Source organism: Agrilus planipennis, unplaced genomic scaffold (assembly GCF_000699045.2).
Source record: "Agrilus planipennis isolate EAB-ADULT unplaced genomic scaffold, Apla_2.0 scaffold221, whole genome shotgun sequence".
NCBI classification, from domain to species: Eukaryota; Metazoa; Arthropoda; class Insecta; order Coleoptera; family Buprestidae; genus Agrilus; species Agrilus planipennis.
In genome coordinates this window covers 193,101-218,342 of record NW_020439479.1, presented here as the reverse complement: position 1 = coordinate 218,342, position 25,242 = coordinate 193,101, and the positions used below count along the sequence as shown (strand labels likewise).

The following is a 25,242-nucleotide window of genomic DNA, read 5'->3' as shown; positions in this document are numbered from 1 at the left end:
CGTACAGTACTGCACGGAAAAATTGACCATTTTATCCACTACAATTGCATTGCTCAAATGTGCTGTTATTGGTACCATTTACTACTGAAAATATCAACGAGATGTTTATTTATATTTGAAGACATGTTAAAGGCTTTAACGCTTGTTTTCGACTCGCACTACTATTCATGATTGAACAAAACTTGGCAGGTACTGTATGAAAAAATATGTTTAGTGAACAAGAGTCGAGAGTATAATGAGCTTTTTTCTTCCTACCTGCGATTTTGCCAGCGCGCATCCAAGACATTGGAAGGGGCACATCGCTAGAGAAAGTAAATGAAGTATACGAAAGTTACCGTCAAGCCGCACGTTTCGATTTTTCACCGTTTGTTCGCCGTTTCTTTTTTCACCGTGTAGTATCACTAAGTGTACGCCGATTGAAAGCATTGTATATATTGTATATAAATCAATAGATTCTACAAAGTTACAGTGTTTTTCAATCAACAATAAAAACCTACAACCCTTTAATTAGGATTGTTAGGAAGTTTCATGCGATAAACACGCCGCCGATCCAGATTCACCGAATCCTATGAAACACGTTGGTCAACTGGTTTTAAATTAAAATAAACTTATGTTCCCGTTAATTTTGGCTCTGATTCCATATTCTTTACATGAATATTGGAAGTGAAAATTTTTTACATTGGCGTTTGTAAATAATTTTGTAAAGTTCGCATTTATCATTCAATGCAAACAGCCGTTTCGATGTAGATTATAAATCATATACGTACCTTACGAGTAGGTACGATATGTATGTCATTCAGATAAAGAAATATGTTCTTGAAAGCTGATGGCGGCAATAAATGTTTACTTATACAGCTTTTAAGAAGGACCATCTAACAATACATGTAAGAGGATAGGGAGCAAATTTAAATGATGAACAGCATCGAGGGTTCTACACATACCGTCGCATATATGACTTGAGTGTTTGCGCCAACACTGACTGAAGTAGCGAGGGCGGTTTTTATTAGGGCTTTTATTATCTTCACCGAACATCTGGCAACTCTAGAAATTTATGCGATACATTATTTTATAAGCGAGAGCAATCTCAAATGCGTCGATACATAACGACATAACCTTTTCGGCAAATGAATACATTTATCATTTATATTACAAATACATGTACACGAATTGTTGTTATCCTATTCGAAATAAGAAATTCAATTTGTGATTAGAGAGTAAATCAGGAAAGAACGAACATTGTTACGCAAAATGTTTTTGAGATTTGCATTCTTCTATAAAGATTTCCAAGGTGCAGTTATATCTATTATACATATTGAATACATCCAAGTATATAGGAATTCAGATAAGTCAGTACGGAAGGAGTAGTAGGGATATAAAACAGAGGATAATGCAGGGTCGAGTTGATTTCAATAAAAAGAAGTCATTTCTATGCTCGAATGGTTAATTTAGTAATTCGAAAAAGATTGTTTAAGGTGTATGTTTGGAGCGTGGCGCTGTACGGGTGCGAAACATGGACGATGAGCGCGGCGGAAAAAAAGGTTAGAAGCATTCAAGATGTGGTGTTAGAGGCAAATGATGAGGATGCCGTGATAGAGAAGGTTAGAAATGAAAAGGTATTAGAAAGAATAGGAGAACAGAAGACTGTGGAAGTCAATATAAATAGGCGAGACAGATTAGTAGGACACCTTCTCAAGCATGAAGGTCTAGTCAGAGACTTATTAGAGGCAGAAACAGGAGTTAGGCGGGGTAGAGGAAGACCTAGATTAGATTACTGTTCGCAAATATTTAAGGACGTAGGTTGTTCTGGTTGGTAGTGAAAGAGTGGAGATGCGTGTCCAACCATTCTTAGGACTGACGATTTTATGATGATGACGAAATCGTTTTTTTACATAAATTCCGCATTTTCATGGGAATTTAGTGTCAAGGCAAAATTATTTCGAATTCTTGCGACGTCCGTCTCAGGTCGCAACATTTAGATGTAATGCATCATTATTTAATCATTGATTACACTAGTCAACAAAAAAACAACTTTTGCATGTAACATGAAAACTTTTGTCTAGTTATGTTTAGGACAAGGATAAGGATACCAGAAATAAAATTAAAATGCTTTANCTGACGATTTTATGATGATGACGAAATCGTTTTTTTACATAAATTCCGCATTTTCATGGGAATTTAGTGTCAAGGCAAAATTATTTCGAATTCTTGCGACGTCCGTCTCAGGTCGCAACATTTAGATGTAATGCATCATTATTTAATCATTGATTAATTATTAATCCTTTGTTTTTACTTACATTTATTTGTGACCTAAAAATGCCTAGGAATCTTTGACTATCGACCCTCATTGACCGTCCGATTTGTCGCTCAGTGTCTAGATAAATCCCATATAAACAAACCAAGTGAAATTTTAAGTACTAAAAAAATGCGGGCCGAATGGTGACTAAAACGCGCGCCAAGTACAGATTAGTGATATTATATATACAGGACGTCCAACATTGCTCTAATGTACGGTAACTCGGTTATTATAGAATGTCATACGAACGTTGTAGGGACTGATAATAAAGACTGCAACCTAAAATTAATAACACGTGTACAAGGTGGCGTATAAATTTGCTTTCAACCAAATAATTTAAATATTGCTGAAATAGCGTTCTAGTGAATCTGTTACAGCCATAAATCTTTTTATGATTGGTTGCTACCGACACAAGCTATCCCTGTTCCCTACACATAACATCGCAATTTGCCTTCTTATTAAAAGATATTGCTAAGCACGGAAAGAATATGAAGGGTGCTCTTGTATGGTGCTGAAATTTATTGCTTCTTTAATAAATAACTTTCTTGATTCTTATTTCCAATGGTAGAAGAATGGTATTTTTTGTGGATTTTCGTCAGAGCGGCGTAATTTATCAAAAGTTTTTTCACAGTATGATATTAAATAAAGGAAAAAGTTTTATAGGTATCTATAAGATATTGATATCTCATACATCTAGCAAGGAGGAGTTAGAAATAACTTTACATAAAGTGAAAGTGGTATTAACAAAACAGTATTGTATGAAAATAAATAAAAGTAAAACATAAATAGTGGTATGCAAGGGAAGAAAAAGTAGGGAAAGAGCGAATATAAAGTCAGAACGGAAGTAGTAGGGATATAAAGCAGAGGATAGCGCAAGGTCGAGGCTCCTTCAATAAAAAAGAAGTCAGGTCTGTGTTCGCGAATGGTTAATTTAGAAATTCGAAAAAGATTGTTAATAAGGTGTATGCTTGGAACGCGGCGCTGTATGGGTGCGAAACATGGACGTGGGCGCATCGGAAAAAAAAAGTTACAAGCGTTCGAAATGTGGTGTTACAGGCGAATGGCGAGAATACCGTGGATAGAGAAGGTTATAAATGAAGAGGTATGATAAAGAATACGAGAACAGAGGACTCTATGGAAGTCAAACAAAATAGGCGAGATAGGTTGGTAGGGCACCTTCTTAGTCATGAAGGTCCAGTCAGACTAGAGGTAGAAACAGGAGTTAGGTGGGGTAGAGGTAGACCTAGATTAGATTACTGTTCGCAAATAGTTAAGGAAGTGGGTTGTTCTAGTTTTAGGGAAATGCGAAGATTAGTTCAGAATAAGAACGAGTAGAGGTGCGTGTCCAACCAGTCTTAGGACTGACTGACGACCTTATGATGATGATGATCTCATACATTTTAGATAATACATAAAAGTGTTATTTAAAAAATTTAGGGCCAAATCCTGGTCGTGCTTGACTATTACCTGCTTCGATTTTTGGTATTTTTTAATTAGAATTTATTTGTGTCATAAGCGTAGTGATTTCAAAAAATTACTAAATAAAATTGAATTGCGATTTATAATGTAATTGAAATTAAAATTACAGTTTATGTATACTGCGAAAATATGGAGACGAAGGGAATAAATTATAGGATTTATTATTCAGTCTGGCATCAGTTAGCTTCGAGTTAAATAAACTGGAGTCGAATAAATTTAATGTGATCAAAAAAGATCTGGCAGACAAGTGTAACAATTTTTTTCAGATTTTTCTTTTTTTCTGTTTATCGGTCATAAATATAAAAGTTTGCCATGTTTCCAAAGTTTTATCGTCAGCTGAATACATTTGAATAAAAATTACCCTCTANTGATATTAAAATTAAAATGATACATGTATTATAAAGAAAAATATTTCAAGTATAATATGGGTAGTATATCATATGATAGTATAGTATAATTTCTACTAAATAACTGCATTTTTCGCTAGGTTATGATCGTTGGAGGGTCACTCACTCTTTCTTCTAATTTAGCCTGCTCATGAATATCATCATGAGAATCACTTAAATTGTTTAATTGAATAGTATCATGATTTTCACCTGAAACACTTTCTGGAATTGAATTATTAAACGTTGCATCACTATTACCATTCTCACAAACAACATTTGCATGACTTCTAACCTCAAATTTTCTTGTTCATGTATTAAAGATAATTCCCGATTTTTTTCACGAAATCTTCTGATACGTAAACGTGTAAGTTCACGACGTCTTCCTTGCGATGAATTCGTTGGCATATTACATAAATAAACAACCTCCAATAGGCACCCAATTGGAATTTGGGAATTCCCAAAATAAATTCNTTGAAATTAAAATTACAGTTTATGTATACTGCGAAAATATGGAGACGAAGGGAATAAATTATAGGATTTATTATTCAGTCTGGCATCAGTTAGCTTCGAGTTAAATAAACTGGAGTCGAATAAATTTAATGTGATCAAAAAAGATCTGGCAGACAAGTGTAACAATTTTTTTCAGATTTTTCTTTTTTTCTGTTTATCGGTCATAAATATAAAAGTTTGCCATGTTTCCAAAGTTTTATCGTCAGCTGAATACATTTGAATAAAAATTACCCTCTACAAACTCCATCCAATTAGGTACGTCGGAAACACAAGAGAAAACAAATGGCAAAAGTCATAAAATTATTTAATATGATGTAGGAAGTGTATTATAAGAGTTTTCGTAATTATTTTGTGTTTGATTCAGATTTTTTTGTATAATTGAAATTTTATTCTCATAAAGGAATTCAAAATATAGGGACAGTTGTTTACTTCTAGTAACAATTACAAAAAGTATTAATTTTTTTGTCAGTTTCAGATGTTTCGAGGATATTTTTGAAATCAAAAAAGTATCAAAAGTTTTTCTATAAATTTAACAACCCCGATCTAAATAAAAAGTGAAGTACCTACTCAAACTAGTTCAATGCGTTTCCCGGCGAATAAATGACTGGGTAAAATTTAAAAGTTTCGATATATTTAAAGTTTGTAATTGGCACACGTAAATGTCGGGCGGTTTTAGCAACTTTTTATTTGCTAAATTCGGACCTCCTTTATATGTGCGACATTCTAATTTAGATTTCCGTCTCTATATATTGTGCATAAAAGTTGGGAATTTCTGTTATACCTAATCAAGTCGCAAAAGTGTAATTTCTTGAAACAAACTTTCAACTTTCGCTTGAAATAGGATGCGGACTTTTGTCGAATAATTTTCGGCGGAAGTGGAAGGGCAAGTTGATGTAATATAATGACTAATTGTGAGGACAAGTAGTGATGAAGTTAATATTTGGAAGTTTGTATAAGTACTCGACCGAGAAGTGTAAAACTTTTAGCGGCTGATAAGGCATACTGTGGGTATATGTCTTTAAGTTTCCTACATTATTTTGTAATGTGTAAATCGTGTTGAATAAATTAAATTGCGACAGATGGTAGGCACTAATTTAATATTAAAGTATTAGGACGTCTAAAATAAACTTTGTGATGGGAATGAACTTCTGATGTAGAAATTATCTTTGTTATCATAATGTAGACATACCACATTGGGGCCGAAGGCAAAAAAAACAATGGAGTATTGTTTTTCGGCATCATGTAAGTAGGGCGCTTTGTATAAATTTGGGTTCAGAAATGTTTTAGCACGTACACGGTTTCGAAGCAATAAAATAATAATACCAGAACAATGAAACTTTGAGTTTTCTGCACATATAGGCATGTGTATTTTGAATTGATAAAGAAACCAAGGACTATTTAAAAACGAATATTTTTGACGTGACAACGTCTTATAATTCGATGGAGCCGGCTGCACGCACGAAAAAACATGACTCATGCGGCGTTACCTCGCTCTGAGGCGTTCCATATAAGGCTTGGAGTGCAAGCGAGAGCGCGGAACGAGCGACAAAGAGGCACAATCGGCCTCCGCGTTCGGCAGCGTGAGTGAGCGATGCGTCCGCGTGGACAGCTGCTATACAATAATACATTTCCATTTACCTCCTTCTCTATATCCATACAAAATATCTATCAAACATATAAAATTAAAATTTTCTTTTGAAAAAATGAAACCATTCCATCAGTATTTTCTTATGACGTTGTCACGTTCAATTATCGTCACTAAACCGACTTTACAGACAACCGATTTTTTTTATTCAGAAAAACTATTAATTTCGTTTGCTAACAAAATCAACTATTTTTCAGTTAAAAGTAGGAACTAATTTCGTATTACTTTCATCATCATAAGGTCGTCAGTCCTAAGACTGCTTGGACACGCACCTCCATTCTCTCCTATGCTAATAAGCTAATCTTCGCTTTTCGTAAATCTAGAACTGTTTCTGCCTATAATATGTCTCTGACCATCTCTTCATGCCTGAGAAGGTGTCCTATCAGTCTATCTTACCTATTTTTTATTCTCTTTAATACAATCCTCTGTTCTCATGTTCTTTCTAATACTTCTCCATTTCTAACCTTCTCTATCTACGATATTCTCATCATTCGCCTGTAACATCACGTTTCCAACACTTCTAGCCTTTTCTTTTCCACCGCACTCACCGTCCATGTTCCGCACCCGTACAGCGCCGCGCTCCAAACATACACCATTAACAATCTTTTTCGAATTTCTGAATTAAGCATTCGCGAGCATAGAAGTGACTTCTTTTTATCGAAGGCGACTCGACTCTGCTCTATCTTCTGCTTTATATCCCTACTACTACTTCCGTCCTGACTTATCTTGCTTCCTGAATACCGAAAATCAGCTACTTCTTCTAACTGTTTGTCTCCAATCGTTATATTTGCTCTTTCGCTACTGTTTGTCCTTTTGCTTACCCGTATTTTTGTTTTACTTCTATTTATTTTCATACAATCCTGTTTTGTCAATACCGCTTCCATTTCTTTTATTCCTTAATTATCTTCCAAATATTTTCGCGTTAATTAGACAAATACCTTTAGTATAATCATTTGTACTATCTTCTCCTATGATATATTGAGATATTTTCAATTAAAAGCAGTCAGAAATGGCTGAATTGTTCTTTATTAATTATGTAGTTCTACAGACCTTTTGCCTTAATTAATAAATTTTATTGGGGAATTTTTCTTTGAGTTGTATTGTAATTGTTGCTGTAATTTTGTTCTAATTGATTTTAATTACCTTTTTATGTATTTTACAATTAAATAAAATTAAAATTCAAATAACAAATCAGGAAACTTGTATTTAAATACTTTTAAAAAACCATTTTGCACATCTCTACATACGGTCCTACTCGTATTTTACTGGATTTATGTACGTATATTTTGGGGTCAAAAGAAAAACACGTGTTGTTTCGATTTATTTCACCCTGTACCCTGTTGTCGAGTTTAAATTAATGAAAATGCTTATATAGGAGCATTAGTGTGGATAGGGGGTAACAGCGGGGATTTACTAATTTACTTTATTGACTCGATGAGGGTGGAAAACAGTATTATTATTTTCCCATCTGTACAAATTTAAAGTAAAAAGTTGATTAAAAAGACGAGAGCCATCCGCTAATTTTCTATCCTTAAAAGTGGAATATTTTCTTTAAATCGAATTACTGCTGAAACGTGTCATATCCAGTAAAAAAAGAATCATAATAACATACAAAAAATATAAGTGGTTATGACAGACAGACAGACAGGTTGTAATAATCTTAATAAGATTAGTTTCCATGTCTTCCCCTAAATGTTTTACAAGAATGTGGAATCAGACCCAAAATTGACAGGAACAAAAATTTATTATTAATTTAAAATCAATTGACCAATGACTTTTTTAAGGCCAAACGGTGTGTTGTAAATTGTCATGTACCTCGCTTTCTATTTCATTGTCTTATATAGCTGTCCTTGTTTTCTCCTTTATTTATGACTTTTCTGTACTTTCGATCACTATTCGCCTATCCTTCTCTTGCCGGTTACTAATACTTCTGTGTTGTCTTTCTCTATTTCACCACCTTTTCACCCTTAAGAAGCGTGCCATCCGCACCATGAAGAAGAGTATACTTCGTTTACTTTCTGTAGCGATGTGACTTTCAGTTTAACCTGCGCATAGTAGAAAAGAACAGCACTAGGCCAGAAAAGAAAGGAGACAACTTTCGGTCAAACCCTTAACCGGTGACGAGCGTATAAATCCGTACAGTACTGCACAGAAAAATTGACCATTTTATCCACTACAATTGCANGATTATACAAGAAAATGGAAAATTCCAATGTCTCCTAATATAATTTATTAACTAAGAAATCTATTTTGAAAAAGACTTAGATCGGAAGGTGAAACGTCGATGGAATTACATAGTAAGTAAATAAAGAATATTTCAACCCCTTTCTAACTGCTTTTAATGTAAAATATCATAAAGATATAATTTTGAAAGTTATAAGCGTCTTCATATAACACATACTGTGGAATACGTAAGTTTACTGTAGGTATTTAAATTTGAAATTGCATAATCTATGTATTAGTACCTGGTAGTTTGTTTTTCAGTTCATATAATTTTAAAGGTAAACCTTAATAAACGGAAGGCGTTCACTTCAAGTACCATAAAGTAAACGAATTATTTTCTCCTTTTTTATTCGGTTCGCGTAGTACTAACTCTACTTCCTGCTCGAGCTTCTTTAGAAATTTTAATTTGGAATGCTTTACCAGAGATTCATCTAACTAATACACAGCTTTAGGTGGAGCTTTAAGTCCTTAAGCGTACAAAAAAACAAGTTTCGCGGATGTAAATTTCTTATTTATATTAATACTTAGCTACCTGACGCAAAGCCTTCCAGGATACGAAATTAAATGAAAAATTTACCTTTTTATCTTGCTTTTATCTGCACTTAAAAATTTTGTTGTAATCAATTCGATTAGTCGTACCTACGTTTGCTTGATGATACAAATTTTAACTTAATAAGTATAACAATATATATATGTATAGGTACATAAAAAGCATATTGTTTGAATTTTTATTTTTACAAGCGTTTGTAGTTGACTTTTTTCCATTTAATGAGTTATCAAGTAAAATCTGCCGGCGAATTTAATTTGTATAATCGAGACAGAATATTGAAATAGCCGGGCTGGATATTATTGGATGGATAAAGTCATTTTTACATAATCGACATGTGTCGGTGAATGTTAAAATCGATAATGGACGAATTCAAAATAATTGGTTTGTCAGTTTAGACACACTTCGATTATTTATTATAGGTCTGGCACGTCGCATTCAGTTCAAAAAGTGCCACTTCAATATAATATGTTCTGTTTCAGCCATTTGCATTCTCTGAATAAAAAAAAAATACCAGCCTTTTCGAATTGTATTGTTCGGGAAATTTTTCCTGGTATTGAGTTAAAAAATCAAGTTTTTATTCAATTTGTATTTCAATGAGATTGGTACGCCAAACCTATCCAAAACTCATTAATGATTAAGCCTTTGAAAATAGCTTTATTGTTAGAAGCGAACAAAAAAGTGGCAAATAAATGATTCAAAAATACAGCCTGTTAAAAATTAAAAAAAAGACAATTCAAATCCAATAGTAATTTTAACATCGGGTGGCGGCGAGTGATCACATTTAAAATAAATTTTTAAACTTCCATTAGATTTAATTTTATTGATTTGGTTTGTTTGGGAGAAATTTCTACATTATCATTAAAATGGTGGTTTTCGTGTAATAAATTGATCAGAATTTTACAAAATTTTCTTTTTTCTTCAAGTAACTATCGTTGTGTTCCTTTAGACATGTTTTAGAGTTTGTTTATTTTGCCTGTAGAGTATTTTGGGTAAGACCCATAAGCTTATAAGCTACTAGGTTTTACCCATGGCGTCACTTTCGTTGCTGTCCTAAATACTTGCCAAAGATCATCGACGATCACATAAAAATAATCGTTTCTAACAGTATTTTTTTCTGGTTAAAAAAACCCTATGTCCTTTTCTGTACCCTTGACAATGTGTATTCAAAATTCTATGATAGAGTTTTACTCGCCCTGTCACTTTGTCCTAAATAAGGATAATCGATGACCACATAAAACCAATTTTTCTATCCCACGGGAACAGTATTTTGTTTAAACAAACTCATTTTCACATTTATAATATTAGTTAGGGTAGTTTGTAGACCCATAAATATAATTACAGTGTAAACTCTTTATAACGTCACTCGATTTAACGACAAACTCCTTAAAACGCCGAAATTGCTTGACTTTGGTTGGTTTACATTGTTTTCTATACAATATTACACTCTATATAGCGTCACGCTCACTCTATTTAACGACAACAATGCGGCATTGTAAATCATTAAGCAGTACTTTCTAAGTTGCCGAAATAGATAAGAACTGCAGCTGTGTACGTAGTTGAAGAAGACGATCCTGTCCCTCCACCAAGCATCAAACAAGCACTTGATGCAGCGCAACTAATTATTAAAAAAATGCTTTTTGTACAATTAAATTGATCCATCAGTATCTCAAGATATGAGTAAGATACGTAACAAAATACAATTAAAATATTGGAGCAGCAAAAAACATCAGACGAAGATAACAGGCTATACGCAATGTATTGCATGTTTCCTTTTTTTAATGTAAGAAATACGCTAAAATTTCATTGGGTTAGTAGACATTAATACTTTTCCAAAGTATACCGAATAGTGGGTTGGGTTTACGATATATTTAATATTTTTTGCCGCTCCATCACACAAAAAGATAACAGAATTCGGGCCTTCATGAAGAATGATATATTATAGGTAGCATCAAATAAGTTTTCCATTTCATCGGTCCATGATTCTGGATGTGATGTCAAACAATGACAACTTAATTTCCTCTAGAGATACACTGATGTATAGACAGACTGAAAAGAACGATGAGAGGGAAGTCCCCATTCAATTTACTGGCATTCCATGTTATCACTCACATTTTCTTAGAGCTTTTCTTTACTCAAATAATAATAAACATTGGAGCATGCAATAAGGTTTGCTCAATAAATATCGGGACTATATCTCTCATCTAATCTAATTCTACGTACATCTAAATCTACATTTTCCCTCTTTTTACACTAGCCCTTCATATTTGAGAACGTGTTTTAGCATTCTATTCTATATTGAGTTCCATAGCGCCAATACAGTAGGTAGAACTTCTATAACTCGAACATCAAGAGAGACTCCAAAAAATTCGAGTTATAGAGTTTTCGACTTATGGAAGATTTTGATTCGAATGTAGAGGTTAAGACTTGGTATACTTATATTGTCTGCAAATCTTTACAGTCGATTACTTAGTTTTTTTCGAACTATAGACGTAATAAGTGCCAAATTATCGAGTTCTAAAAGTTTTAAAATAAAACATTGCTATGTTCGAGATACAGAGGTTCAATTTACTGTTTCGATTTATAGAGGGAAAATATGTACTAAAATGGCTTTCAGGGACTTACTGATTATTTCGACTAATAGAGGGTTGGGATTTCAAGTAATGGAGGTTTTGGGGCTTGAAGAGAAGGCAACAAAACATGTTTTCGAATTTTGGAGGTTTTAGACTTATCGAGGTTCGACTTAAAGAGGTTCTACTGTACTTCTTTATTTCTAACCTTTTCTATTTTCAACGCTTCTAGTGTTTAGGGTTCCGTACCTCTAAAAGAAAAAAGGAACCCTCATAGGATTACTTAGTTGTCCATACGGCTGTCTGTCTGTCTTTCTGCCTTCTACTTACTATTAGAAACATGTCAAAGGTACAAAATTCACACCAAGACCAGTGGACCTTATAAAAAAAGGGCTTAATGAGTTGGGAGTCGTTTGCCGCAAAGCCATTAATTTCCTCCGCCGCAATGCAATTAATAATTAGTCGATGTCGCTCTCTTTTGCTGTTTTCCGGCTGCCTGGAAATACAGTACAAAAACGTGTGTTAGGTAGAACCCCTTCTGTTGTATTTACCTACAGCAAGTATCATTTCTATCCGTTTTCTTTTCATTATTACGGCGACACTAACGACTGCAAATTAATGTAACAAGTAATTTGTGCCCTTTCCCTTCTTCTTTGTGCTACTTTTCGTTAGTTGGATGGTGATCCGTCTCCGGCTGAGCAGCTAGTGTTTAGCTGTTTCTGATCTCAGGAAATGCTCAAAGTTTTTATTAAAAGTTTATTAATATTACCATGTAATAAAGCACCTTTTGCATTCGTAACTAATTTGTATTATTTTGTATTGTCTCGTAATTAGAATGCTCTTTTTCTGATGACAGTGTTGTACTTTAGTGTATCTGTTACCAGAAATGTAGGAAATTCTTAGGAAATGTATACAACTCGGAAATGTGTAAAATATTGTTTCAAAGATTTTTTAATATACACATACCCTAGACAAAAATTTTCAGTCTCTCTCCAGTCTCTCAGAGTCTTTCAGAGTCTTTTAGCGTCTCTTTCACAGAGTCTCAGTTATTGCCTGGGCGTTTTTATGGATCTCTCACAGTCTCTGTATGAGAGACTCGAACGATAAAATTGTTATTTCAGAGATTCGAGTATCTCACAGAGAGACTGATTACATAAAAGTGAAAAATTGAGAGACTCGAGTCTCTCGTAGAAAGACTGGGACCTCTGAAATATGTTGAACTTAGAAACTTTTAACCGTCTATCGAGACACCACTTATTGAGAGATTCAAGTCTCTCGTTCAGAGATTCGAGTCTCTCGTTCAGAGACTGGATATGAAATGAGGATCTCTCTAGGAGCGAATCGAGTCTCTCGTTCAGAGACGCTAAACAGTTTTTTTGACAGACTCTCGACAGTCTCTCTCAGCGACACCAGAGAGACTCTGAGAGACTGAACATGTTTAGCTCGGGTATCCTGTGAAATGTATACATTTAACATATCAGTGCGCCTCCGGGGGTTAGGGGCATTTAAGAAACCCCAGTCTGTCATAAATCTCCCTAACTAAACAATAACGTCAATAATGGATATAGGTACATCTCCAAACAGCCTGCCGTATTATTACCTGTATACATGTTCGATTGCTATTTAAGAAATGTATATANACGATTTTCCTGCTTTTCCATTTTTACGAAAACCACAGAGGCGTCTTGTTCAGCGTGCTGTCAAACCTACACTAGCAAGGAGATCGGGCTGAAACTATAGCTACAAGCTATCCAAGGATGGTACTATAGAATGTCACCTCAAGGTAGGCCTAGTGGCGTCATCTCTTGGTTAGGCCGGAAACTTATCAATCCACCCTCGTATTTAAGAAATGTATATATTCCCTAGGAATTGCGTCTAGTACAATTTATTTCATACTTTTCCGGGCAATTTTAGGAATCATATACATTTCCTAGGAATTGTATACAATGACGGATTTCATACATTTCTGGTAAGATATCTAGAAAAAAAACTAGACATGGGAGTAACAGCTACATGGCATTATCTTTCAATTACATTTCCTTTAAGAAATTATAGGTATCAAAAATTGATAGCTTATATGAAGGACCGCAGGATTGGATTAACATTCAAAAAATATGTGGGCAAATATATTCGAAGCGCTCGCTTCTCATTTCATGACGAGCAGCCGCTGGTCTCAGTATTTCAACCCTTTTTTTGTAGCTTTTGAAATACACCTTTCTTTGATCTTGCATGAATGTGGAATGTATACACAACGTGTTAAAAAATGTCACCTATAGGGACACCCACACATTCATTGGAGGTAAATAAAAAAATAAAATAAAAAGGAGAAAAGGATTCTCTCTGTGGTGGCATAAAAATGATCTTGTATGCATCTGATTCTTTTGAGTACCACGCCACACCACAGTTTTTTTTTTAACTTTGAATTATGTTGTTTAAATGGTTTTAAAAAGTTTCTAATTGGAAAAAGTTTTCCGCCCTTGTTTTTCTCATATGTAGTTAAAGTTACATTAAAGTTCTTATCGGGGAATACTTTGGGTTTTTCAAAATTTTATCCAATTATTATCTTTGATTTATTTATTTGTTTATAAAGTTTACCTTACTGTTCTAAAGGTATTAACAGATTAATGTGGATATCTACATTAATTACACTGGAATTAAAGTCAGCGATTGTTTAGAATTTTTGCCAAAAGTGATACCAATTTCTATATACAATATAGGATACAATTCCATCACTAGAGGATGAACATCTCGGTACATGACGTTATTATGAGGGACGTACTTAGGACGTTAAGTTACTACACGGAGGTGCAATTGCATGTATCTTTTGTCTCATAATACCCTAAGTAGGTACGGCCCTTATATGTGTCAACAACGTTGACTCCCTTAGTCACGTAGTTTCTGTGACATTACAGTAAAAGTTCCTTATTCGCGGTTTTCATTATTCGCGGGTGAAAAAATTGCAACACAGTTCCTGTATTCGATGTTAAAAATTTCATTATTCGCGGCTTCAATCGGTAAACAGAAAAGAAATCGGTGTCATTTATTAAGGGGATTGACCGCAATAGACCGCTTGTGCCTAGTGTGAATTTTTCCGAAAACATGGGTTTCTATTCTAAACAGTGTAATTTAACGCTGCGAGAAAATATCTAATTTTTTTGTATGGTAACAGACAAAGGTCTACACTAACTCGGTACGCTTTTGGTTTCCAACAATACGGTCATTAAAAGCTTTTACAAGTGCTTAAAGTTGATGTTTCTTGTAGGACACGTATTTTCAAAAGAAATAAAAAAAATAAGAAATGCCCTTCGACAAGCTTTAGAACAAAGCTGTATCTATCTTACGACAAAATTTCAAACCTCTGATTTAAATTTTAAACTCATGATATCTAGAACCGATAAGAATGGCGCGTGTACCACTGAATCCCCTTAGTGTATCGGCATCTTTTGAATAGATAAGGATTCGATGTTATTTTTTAACGTGTCAGCATCTTTTAAGTACTATTGGCTCGTGCCGAGGCGACTTTTATAAAAAACGTTACCGAGTGGACGAATTTCAAAATTCAAAACAAGAAAAAGTCACTAAATTCTTAAACTCTAAACTTCTAAACTCTTACCTAAAGCTGATTATAACGATAAATTTTATTTGCGAATTTATCAATACATTGATTTTATTTTGATACATATTGGTTTTATTTTGGAACCTTAGAACCTATCCCCTATGATTCCATACTAATTACCATTCCATATCCGCGCTGTCTGTATTCGTGGCATATTTTTATGGAACGTACACCCCGCGAATAAAGAGCTTTTACTGTATTTTGATTTAATTTGCTCCTTTAATTTTTATTTTCGTGGTCATTTTCCCTAAATTTTGTCCATTGTTTTTTGGCAAAATATTTGATTACATTTTTATTCGAACATCAAACGACTCGATCTGAGTAGTGGGGGAGCCCTACACGTATCTATGAGTGTTCTCCCCCTCCACTCACCCATCAAAATTCCTCTCTTGCTCGATGTAAGCCACTTGTACGTTACGCTGTACAAAGCGAGTGCTTGCTATTATATTATTTCGTAACGAGGGCACTTCTAGAAATACGAAACGAGAATTGAAACGAAAAACTGGAACGCAGACACAGATAGACGGTGGACGTGTTCGTACCTATAGACATATGTACATACACACACAGAGACAAACATACGTACAGACATGTTGTCGTCTTTTTAACTGCGGAGTGCAACCTCTATAACCAACACCCCCTTTTGTTTCAGGTGCACGAGTGTCGCCGTACTCTGAGAGGAAACAACAACGGGGTAACGGAAAAATTCAAGCATTTCCCACTTCAATACATATCGGGGGTGAGAAAGCACTTGCGAAAGTAGGCCAGATTTCCGCCGGCTGCCAAAGTGTCTCGTTTATTCGAACGTGAAGGAAAAAAAAGTCGATTATAAAGTTCCGGGATTCAGAAAAAGGACGAAAGGGCGAGTACGTAGTATCCGGTTGGGGAGGGGGTTAGGTACCGAGGATCTGTAGGACAGCACCGGACTGTTAGCGCATCGTACTCTGTTTTATTTTTTTTGCGAACGGAACTGGACGTCAGTAGTTCGACCTTAATTAGTTTAGATTTTATCTGAGAGTGGAATTTCCGTTTTAATTATAAGCAGCGAGGGGTATTGTGTGTGCTCCTTTGAATCTTGCAACATATTGATTTTTTTTTAATTCTATGTTCAATCAAGTAAAGCAAAAATAGTGGTATGCAAGGGAAGAAAAAGTAGGGAAAGAGCTAATATAAAGATAGGAGATGAAAAATTGAAAGAATCGGCTGATTTTAGGTTATAGGTTAGGTTAGGTTAAGTAGATAAGCCTTCAATAAAAAGAATTCACTTCTATGCTCGCGAACGGTTAATTTAGAAATTCGAAAAAGATTGTTTAAGGTGTAGAAGCTTTCGAAATGTAGTGATACAGGCGAATAATGTAAGTCAATAAGAAATAGGCGGGATAGGTTGGTAGGACACCTTCTCAGGCATGAAGGTCTAGTCAGAGACATATTAGAGGCAGAAACAGGAGTTAGGAGTGGTAGAGGTAGACCTAGATTAGATCACTGTTCGCAAATAGTTAAGGATGTGGATTGTTCTAGTTTTAGGGAAATGCGAAGATTAGCTCAGGATAGGAAAGAGTGGAGGTGCGTGTCCAACTAGTCTTAGGACTGATGATTTAATCTTTATATTAAAGATTATTTTCACATAAATGCAATCACTTGACAAAAGTCTAATAGTCTATACCGAGTTAGCATTGAAGAATGACGAAAGTATTTTTTAAAATTTCTTACAATATCTACACTTTTTATTATTCGTAGACTAGGAAACTGTAAAAGAAATACCTACCCTGAAAATTATATGCGAGGGTTAAAAAGTGGGTTAATTGATCTGCATTTCAAAACTTTCATTTGAAGTTTTTTTATCAGACACTGTCGTCTAAGCGATGAACAAATTCTAATAGAGTTATTAGGTAAATTGAGTTTTAAATTACACAAGCCTTTATCATCGATCTTTTTAAATTAGAAGCACTTTTTATAACTACTTTTTGTTAATCGAAAAAGAACTTGAATCCTGTCGTAAATCATATTCCAATTTTTCTTGTAAAAATTCGTTTAAGCTCGTACTGAATGGTTATTTCTTGAGAATTAGGAAGGGATGAAAAATAGATTTTTTAGTAACATAGTCTTTTAAAATAGGAATTATTGATTTTAGGAGATGCTTTTTTGTGTATCGATTTCTTTTAGTCATTTTCTAAATTATCACAAATTTTTCGAAAACATAAAATAACTAGTTTTACAGTTAGTGGTTTGAAATGGTTATAAGACTACGGCAATTAATATTGTATTTGGAGCTTTGCCTATGAGGGATGGTAGAAGAAGCCCCGAAGGGTTGGAGGAGTTCTCAAATATCATAACCTAAGCCAGAGCCGGGCAAACTTTAACTTCGCAGGAGCCGCTACATGAGGTTAGTTTGAGTCACTCCATACCCTTCAATGAGTACAAGAGAGTAAGCAGCAATGAATAATTTTGTTTTGTCTTTTTCTTCTCCCTTCCACTCCCATATCAAGCCCCTTCATCCCGTAGACGAGCGAAGCCACTCGCGCAACTTAAATAATACCTACGAAAATTTTCGTTACTACGTTGGCAAAACTATTGGGTTTGGCTATGGAAGAGGGGACTCACCTACGAAATGGAAGGGATAAGAAAAGGAAAGAATCATCTCACTCGCACTCGCAGGATCAATGAGGAGCTACTTGGTTAACCTTGAGGAGCACTCGGGAGGCAAAAGAGCCGAGTTTGCTCGGCTCTGACCTAAGTTGCCCAGCCTAACCTAGCATAACAAACATTAACATAACCTGAGTTAAGTTATGGTGTGTAAAAGGTCCTCTCTCGAGACAATTTTCATAGCCCCTCCGAAGGACAAGGTTCCAAACACAGTATTTGTTCCCGTAGTTTATTTATTTACAAAAGAGGTTGTTTACAACACCTTCCTTCCGATGTTTTCTTGTACGTTTATTATAATTGGGCCAATTTTAGGCCATGTCCAAGATGAATAAGTTGTTTTCGAAAAAGTCATTCATCCTAATAATCGGACGGTAACAAATATTATTTACATTTGTTAAGTTTATTGTGCGGTTCGATGTTTTTTTTTCTGACGTAAGAAAATGCATATTGTTTTTCTCCTTTTTCATTTTTATTTCGTTGTTTTTGCATTTGCGGTTGGTAAATTCGTTTATATCAACTGTGAATTATTATGATGCAGAGACGTCTCCTCGTAAATTATAATCTTTCTGTTAAATCGGGCGCATCTCTTCGTGAAATTTATAGCCCAGGTATTATAGGTATCTCGTATTTTCATTACAGCTGCACATAGAGCCGTCGCAAAAGTACGCGAAAAGATTTATTATTGTCTCTGAGAACTCGTGATATTGTAACTGACATTGTGCGATAGAATAGACAATAGTGGAGTGCGCGAGTGTAGAACCCATGGAACTGGACACTTACAACGAATCCATGAAATCATCTGAGGACGACATATCGCGCGAGAAAATGTCTGGTACAACGTCTGCCAATCACAACAACCATTTTCAAAGTAAGTTTTTATTTTTTTTCTTTCGTATCGATTTTTTTATGTTTGGTTGTTCTTTCAAAAGAATGTGCCCTCCTAACACTTTTTATTATAATAAATGTTAGAGAAGGTGGCAAATAATTTGCTTACCTTTCTTGATATTTTCAAATGTCCCGCTGGTCATCGATACCGTCGTATTTTTGATGCACTCGAAAGCGTAGAGGCGCTTGTACAATGAACAATACTGGCACCATAAGAAGAAGGTACGGGAAGCTTCCGGAACTAACCACCAGGAATATTTTATGACCGCATAAATATAAGTAATCGATATCTGCTGGTATATAGTTGATGTAGGAGACTTGGTACAAATTGTCCACGGAACAAGAACATTAAATAGCGATATAAATGTATAGTGATATAAATAATCGAGTCCGTGCTGTTAGCTCCTCGACCTTTCTGCGTGCACTTAGCGGAAGCTTCCCGTAACTTCCAGTTGTTGAGCCAGTTTTGTTGGTAATACGATTTATGACGTGCGCCTTGCGGCTTTCAGGTGCATCAAAAGTACCGCCGGTATCGATCACTTGCGGCATATGCTCGTAACAATATTTTATATTTAAATTTGTCATAAAAACACCAGAAAATGCGTATGCTATGCCACAATCCACGCACATCCATCTTGATTTAAGATGGAGAAAAAATTATAAAAACAGAGGAGTCCATATGTACTGCTCCTAATCTGACCTTCAGCCCCAGTTTCTGTGCTCGCTGCTGGTGGCTTATAACTTATATAATCCATTGCTTTGAGTCTTTCAGTGAATAATATTAAGTGCTTTGCTGTATTCCTTCATTTGTTACGAAAATCGTCTTACTACTTATTACGAAAATTTCCAAATTAATTATTATCTTTAAAATAAATACGTTTTTCATGCCTAATTGAAAATACGACGTCGGAAAACCTTTTGAAGTTGATGTTTCTGGCAGATTAAATAAACTAGTCTCGTACGACGTTCTTCAGTAATGGACTTCGGTAATGAAATAAATTTGCATTTCATTTAGTTAATCGATCACATGTCAAATTTCTTGACAAGGAAATTGCTTCTCCAATATCCAATTTTCAACAGGATTGTAATAACGTGAGCGAAATATTTAAATCGTCAAAAAAGTAAATATTGGTTTAAAGTCCGTAGCAGGCCAGATTTGCCTATTTCTGTACATAACAACGGCAATTTAGAAGTTGACCAGCAGTTTCTGACATATTTGGGGAAGTTGTGATGAGTTTATTTCAGAGTTCGGCGAAGTTCTGAAAAACAGATAATTATCAGAACCTAAAGCATCTGGTACCTACCTACAGCAAAAATAAATTACTAATTATTTACAAATAAAATTCAATCTTTTAAAAATAAAGGAATTACTTCTTAGTTACTCATACTATAGAAGCTTAAAAGAATCAGCTTACAACGTCAACTTGCTTTTTTAGCTTCCTTGATTAGCAACCATTAACGTTAAATTTTGTGAAATGCGAAGATTAGCTCAGGATAGGAAAGAGTTGAGGTGCGTGTCCAAGTCTTAGGACCGACGGGCTTAAGATGATTATAATAGCAACATTAGCATCTAGCAAGGAAATAGAATTAAATAAAATGGAAGTGGTATTGTCAAAATATTATTATATGAAAATAAATAAAAGTAAGACAAAAATACTTGTATGCAAGAGAAGAAAAAGTAAGGAAAGAAATTAGAAGAAGTGGCTGATTTACGGTAATGTTATGAAGTCAGTTAAGTCAGAACGGAAGGAATAGTAGGGATAAAAAGCAAAGTCTAGTCGCTTTAATAAAAAGAAGTTAGTTTTATGCTCGCAAGGGGTTAATTCGAAAAAAANGACCACTTCGAATTATTTTATTCGATTAAGCTAACGTGCCTATCACGTTGAGGTTGGCTACGCCAGGATTCGTTTTCAGCAAGTAGATATCCACACAAGTGGACCTTGTTGAAAAATACGTAATCCTAAAATGTAGCATCGTGCTACAGATGGCGTTCACTGTGTCGTTTGTAGTATTTTATGTATAATGTTCGTGGGTTTAACAAAAGTAACTTCTAATACTGATAACGACAAAAACTATTTATTTACACCAATTATTGAAGAACTTAAAAACACTATTAAATTATTACTAAACTTAGGTTATGAATTACTCTAATTATTTACACTAGTGTCGTATCACTATTCACTGCGCTATTTATTATTATTCACTTCTGTAACGGTCAATTTATTTCTACTTCTCTCGGCGATCGTCTCCTTCTTTAAATACTCGTTTGTTTACTTTCTGGAACCTTCTGGAAACATCCGGATGGTTTATTTTTTTTTAACTGTTTAAGTGCTCTCCGAGAACGCAGGTACGACACACACATTTACAAATACGGCGCACATGAAGGAAGACGCCCGCGGTTATTCGGCGAATCGATAAGCCGTTCACGCACACGTGAGCCCGATCGCACACAAACACACTCGTACTCGCTACAGTACAAACAGATGTCGGATCTTAAAAAAGTGAATTACCCTTTTTTTTTTTAATTATTACAACTACATTGCAAATTTCACATGTACTGTTACAACTAATGAAGATAGAAGATCAGAAACATTAAAGGTTTCTTTTTTTACATCCAGTACTAAAATGCAGTATTCTGATGATGCTTTTCCAATGCGAAATATTGAAAACTCCCCCAAGTACTTGTTTCTTGCAAGTGAATATTGCATAGACTTAAGATATTATTAATAAAACAATGAAACAATTTTCTTAATTTTAAGATGTTGTGAAACTCGTTTATAATAACTCTCCGTATAATGAATTAGTTTATTTCCAACTTCACCAGATAAGTCAGTTAAGGGCCTGTAATTGGGTCAGTTAAGTAGAATGCTATTCTACAATTTATAAGTGTACATATAAATTGCATTGTAACTGTGTGTGAGATTTTCGCTACAAGACTGAATCGAAATCCGAGAGACATAACATAAAAATACCATTTATTAAAGGTTGAACAGTTTCGGTAGAGAAATTCGCTCGAGTCGGTAGAAACTTGTGATAATGGCGGTGCTTTCTGCAAGACAATTTGTTTTGTTCGCGGCCCTTTAATGGAAACGAGAACGGATTGCTCCGTACTACCGTGTCTCACTGGATTATTACCCACCACTCAACCAAGTTTCGGTTCAGAAATGACGAAGTGGGTGAGAGTTGACACCTGCTGTCCCTATTGAGGAAGACATATCTGTCTGCAAATCGTGTGGCAGTGTGGCAGCTGTTAAGTTTTGGCATACGTAATGTAATTAAGGTCGAAGCTTTACTTACCCGTTTGCTGAAGCACAACAACTACGAACGTTGACAGTATTAAGCAAACTACTACGCGAATCCCAGGCGGCTACGACTAGGTGAACTGCCAACTATTTCCATAGACGATGAGTCAGTCGGTGGGTACTTAGCTTCGAGAAAATCATTTCTAATTAGTTTAGACGGTAGTTGTATTATAGTGTATTAAGTACCGAGAGACAGGAGGCTTCTGTCATAGATAAGTTGTAGACAGTGCGAAGATACTGAAACTGCTTCGAATATGTCGCAGCCGAGCTTCCTTATGTCTAAGGTGAGTCCGTGTACGATGCCGATGGCGAGTTCAACGAATTTGTAAGTAGTAAGAACATATTATGTCGTAGATAGGTTCTCATAATATCGCAAACGAGCTTACATATGTCCAGAGGAGTTTGAGTATGTCCCAGGCGACGTTATATGTCAGAGACGAGCTAGAATATGTCGCTAGGGAGTTTGTGTTGTGTAGGAATGTTGTAGACGAATGCGATGCTTATGCTTTATGCTTCATGTGACCTTGTATATTCCTAAGGCTAGCTCGAATATTTAATTGGCGAGTTAGAGCATATTATGTCGTAGATAGGTTCTCATAATATCGCAAACGAGCTTACATATGTTCAGAGGAGTTTGAGTATGTCCCAGGCGACGTTATATATGTCAGAAACGAGGTAGAATATGTTGCTAGGGAGGTTGTTTTGTGTAGGAATGTTGCAGACGAGTTCGATGCTTATGCTTTGTTTCATGTGACCTTGTATATTCCTAAGGCTAGCTCGAATATTTAATTGGCGAGTTAGAGCATATTATGTTGTAGATAGGTTCTCATAATATCGCAAAAGAGCTTACATATGTCCAGAGGAGTTTGAGTATGTCCCAGGCGACGTTATATATGTCAGAGACGAGCTAGAATATGTTGCTAGGGAGGTTGTTTTGTGTAGGAATGTTGCAGACGAGTTCGATGCTTATGCTTTATGTTTCATGTGACCTTGTATATTCCTAAGGCTAGCTCGAATATTTAATTGGCGATTTAGAGCATATTATGTTGTAGGTAGGTTCTCATAATATCGCAAACGAACTTGCGTATGTCCAAAGGGTCGTTTGAGTATGTCGCGGGCAGAGACGAGTTTGAATATGTCCCTAAGGAGGTTGTATAGTGTAGGAATGTCGTAAACGGGTTTGAACATATGGTTATGTTATGTCGCAGGTGAGTCCGAAAATGCTTCATGTGACCTTGTATATTCCTAAGGCTAGCTCGAATATTTAATTGGCGAGCTAGAACATATTATGTTGTAGGTAGGTTCTCACAATTTTGCATACGAGGCGTCTATTGTCAAACAGTTCCAATTGAATATGTCGCAGGAGAGAATATATACATGTTAGAGTCGAGCTCGAATATGTCACTCGCGAGATTGTTTACTGAATGTTGAAGGCGAGAAGGATTTTCTAGTGAATATGTCGCAACTGAGATTGAATATGCTTTGTGAGAGTTCGCATATTTTGAAAGAGAGCTCGGATATTTAGTTGGCGAGTCACAACATGGTATGTCGTGGCTGAGTTCGAATATGTCTTATGTGAGCTTGCATATGTTGAAGGCGTTATTGCTTGACGAAGTTAGATTAAAACTAACCACCATTACTTTATTTCGATATCATTTATCATTTATTCACTTCTCATAAAATTAGACTTTTTGAAGTGAAACTTCTTTACGCACGGTAGGTTAAGTTCGTTTCAGGCAAGTTGCTATGTAACTAAATCATGCAACGGATGTCCCCCCCCCCTACTCGACCATGTAGCCGTGTTCGTAGTGAGGATCGCTTCAGCCGTGAGCGCGCTTCAATGCAACGTTCGTTACAGGCAACTCCGGCATGTATAGTGTAAAATTTAAATTCATAGTCTACAAATAATACCATTAAACCAATTTCTTAACCCCTATCCCGGTATGTTTGAAGTAGCGTGTTGTATCAAGCAAAATAATTGTAATTATTTTATATAATTATAATCAGTGTCTTTCTAATTTCAACGACATATGCGATATTGAGTTGCCAATTATATTTCCGGAAAAATAACTGATAAATATATATCCAGATAAAGAACTTCTCGATGTTTATTAATTTAACGAAAAGCGAAAGGTCAGATGCTCGTTATTGCAGCATTGTTTTCCCCAGGTCGTTTATTAGGGCCGAATCCCTCTACTCAGGTGATTGAATGAAATATTTATTAGGCGTAAAGGCGTTTGAAATTTATTTATTGATTATAAGAATCCGTTACGTAAGCGATAAGTGATTTCGATACCATAAAATGTAACTGTTCAAAGGAAGAACAAACATCGCGTGATAATTGGTTACAACTTTGTCCGTTAAAAGTTGACGTGTGTTCGTCGACGAAACGAAGTTTGCTCTCATCGGACGTAATACCTATAATGATTTACTGGTGAAATGGAAAATGTTCTCGGGGGAGCTTCGACCAGGTTTATGACCCCTTATTGACCTCTTGCGCTTGAAATTAGCGTTCAGTGAAATACTGGCCGAAATCATTATAATACGAGGGAGGTTCAATAAATACCCGTATTTGAAGACGGAGGACGTTCCTGAAGGAAACTAGTGTTGTCATCGTGTGCTGCCATCTATCAAACCACGCCAAAACGAATTTCAGACTGATTGATAGGTTAGTTTGGATTTGTGTTTCGTTATTTTCGGTAAGATGGAAAAAGAGCGGTATCGTTTGGTAACTCGCTTTTTGTTTTTGGATATGGGAAGATATGCGAGGAGATGAAAACAAAGTTTGATACTGTTTATGGAGACATTTCACCATCTACGACCACAGTTAGATTCAACGAATTTAAACGTGGGCAAAGATCCGTTTTTGATAGGAGTGACCAGGAAGCCTGGCAAACGTTGTTACCGAGGAAATCATTTTACGGTTTTTTTAGGAAAAGGAAGAACGATCACTGGACAATACTACAGTGAGTTGTTGGACCGCTTCGACAAAAAATTGAAGGAGACACGGACGCATTTGACGAAAAAGAAGGTGCGTTTTCAACACGATAACGCACCGGCACATTCATCAGGAGTTGTTGCCGCCAAAATGCATGAATTACGTTATGAATTTGCTGCCGCACACCCCGTACTCACTCGATTTG

General features: G+C 35.4%; 2 protein-coding genes across 3 annotated transcripts in view; both read left to right on the top strand.

The window, feature by feature from the left end:
* The window catches only part of LOC108738760, a 159,604-nt gene extending 140,909 nt beyond the window's left edge, over nucleotides 1–18,695 (top strand). Inside the window, exons 7-8 of one of the 2 annotated variants that reach the window (XM_025979155.1) lie at nucleotides 15,922–15,963; nucleotides 18,552–18,695. In XM_025979155.1, coding sequence (XP_025834940.1) covers nucleotides 15,922–15,963; nucleotides 18,552–18,614 — 105 coding nt within the window. In that variant the 3' untranslated portion in view covers nucleotides 18,615–18,695. Of the gene's footprint in view, nucleotides 1–15,921; nucleotides 16,009–18,551 lie in introns of both variants that reach the window. The other variant, XM_025979154.1, reaches the window with a different exon arrangement.
* Nucleotides 18,675–25,242, top strand: part of LOC108738768 (KH domain-containing, RNA-binding, signal transduction-associated protein 2-like) — a 140,566-nt gene continuing 133,998 nt past the window's right edge. Inside the window, exon 1 of the mRNA XM_025979153.1 lies at nucleotides 18,675–18,780. Coding sequence (XP_025834938.1) covers nucleotides 18,675–18,780 — 106 coding nt within the window. The remainder of the gene's footprint in view (nucleotides 18,781–25,242) is intronic.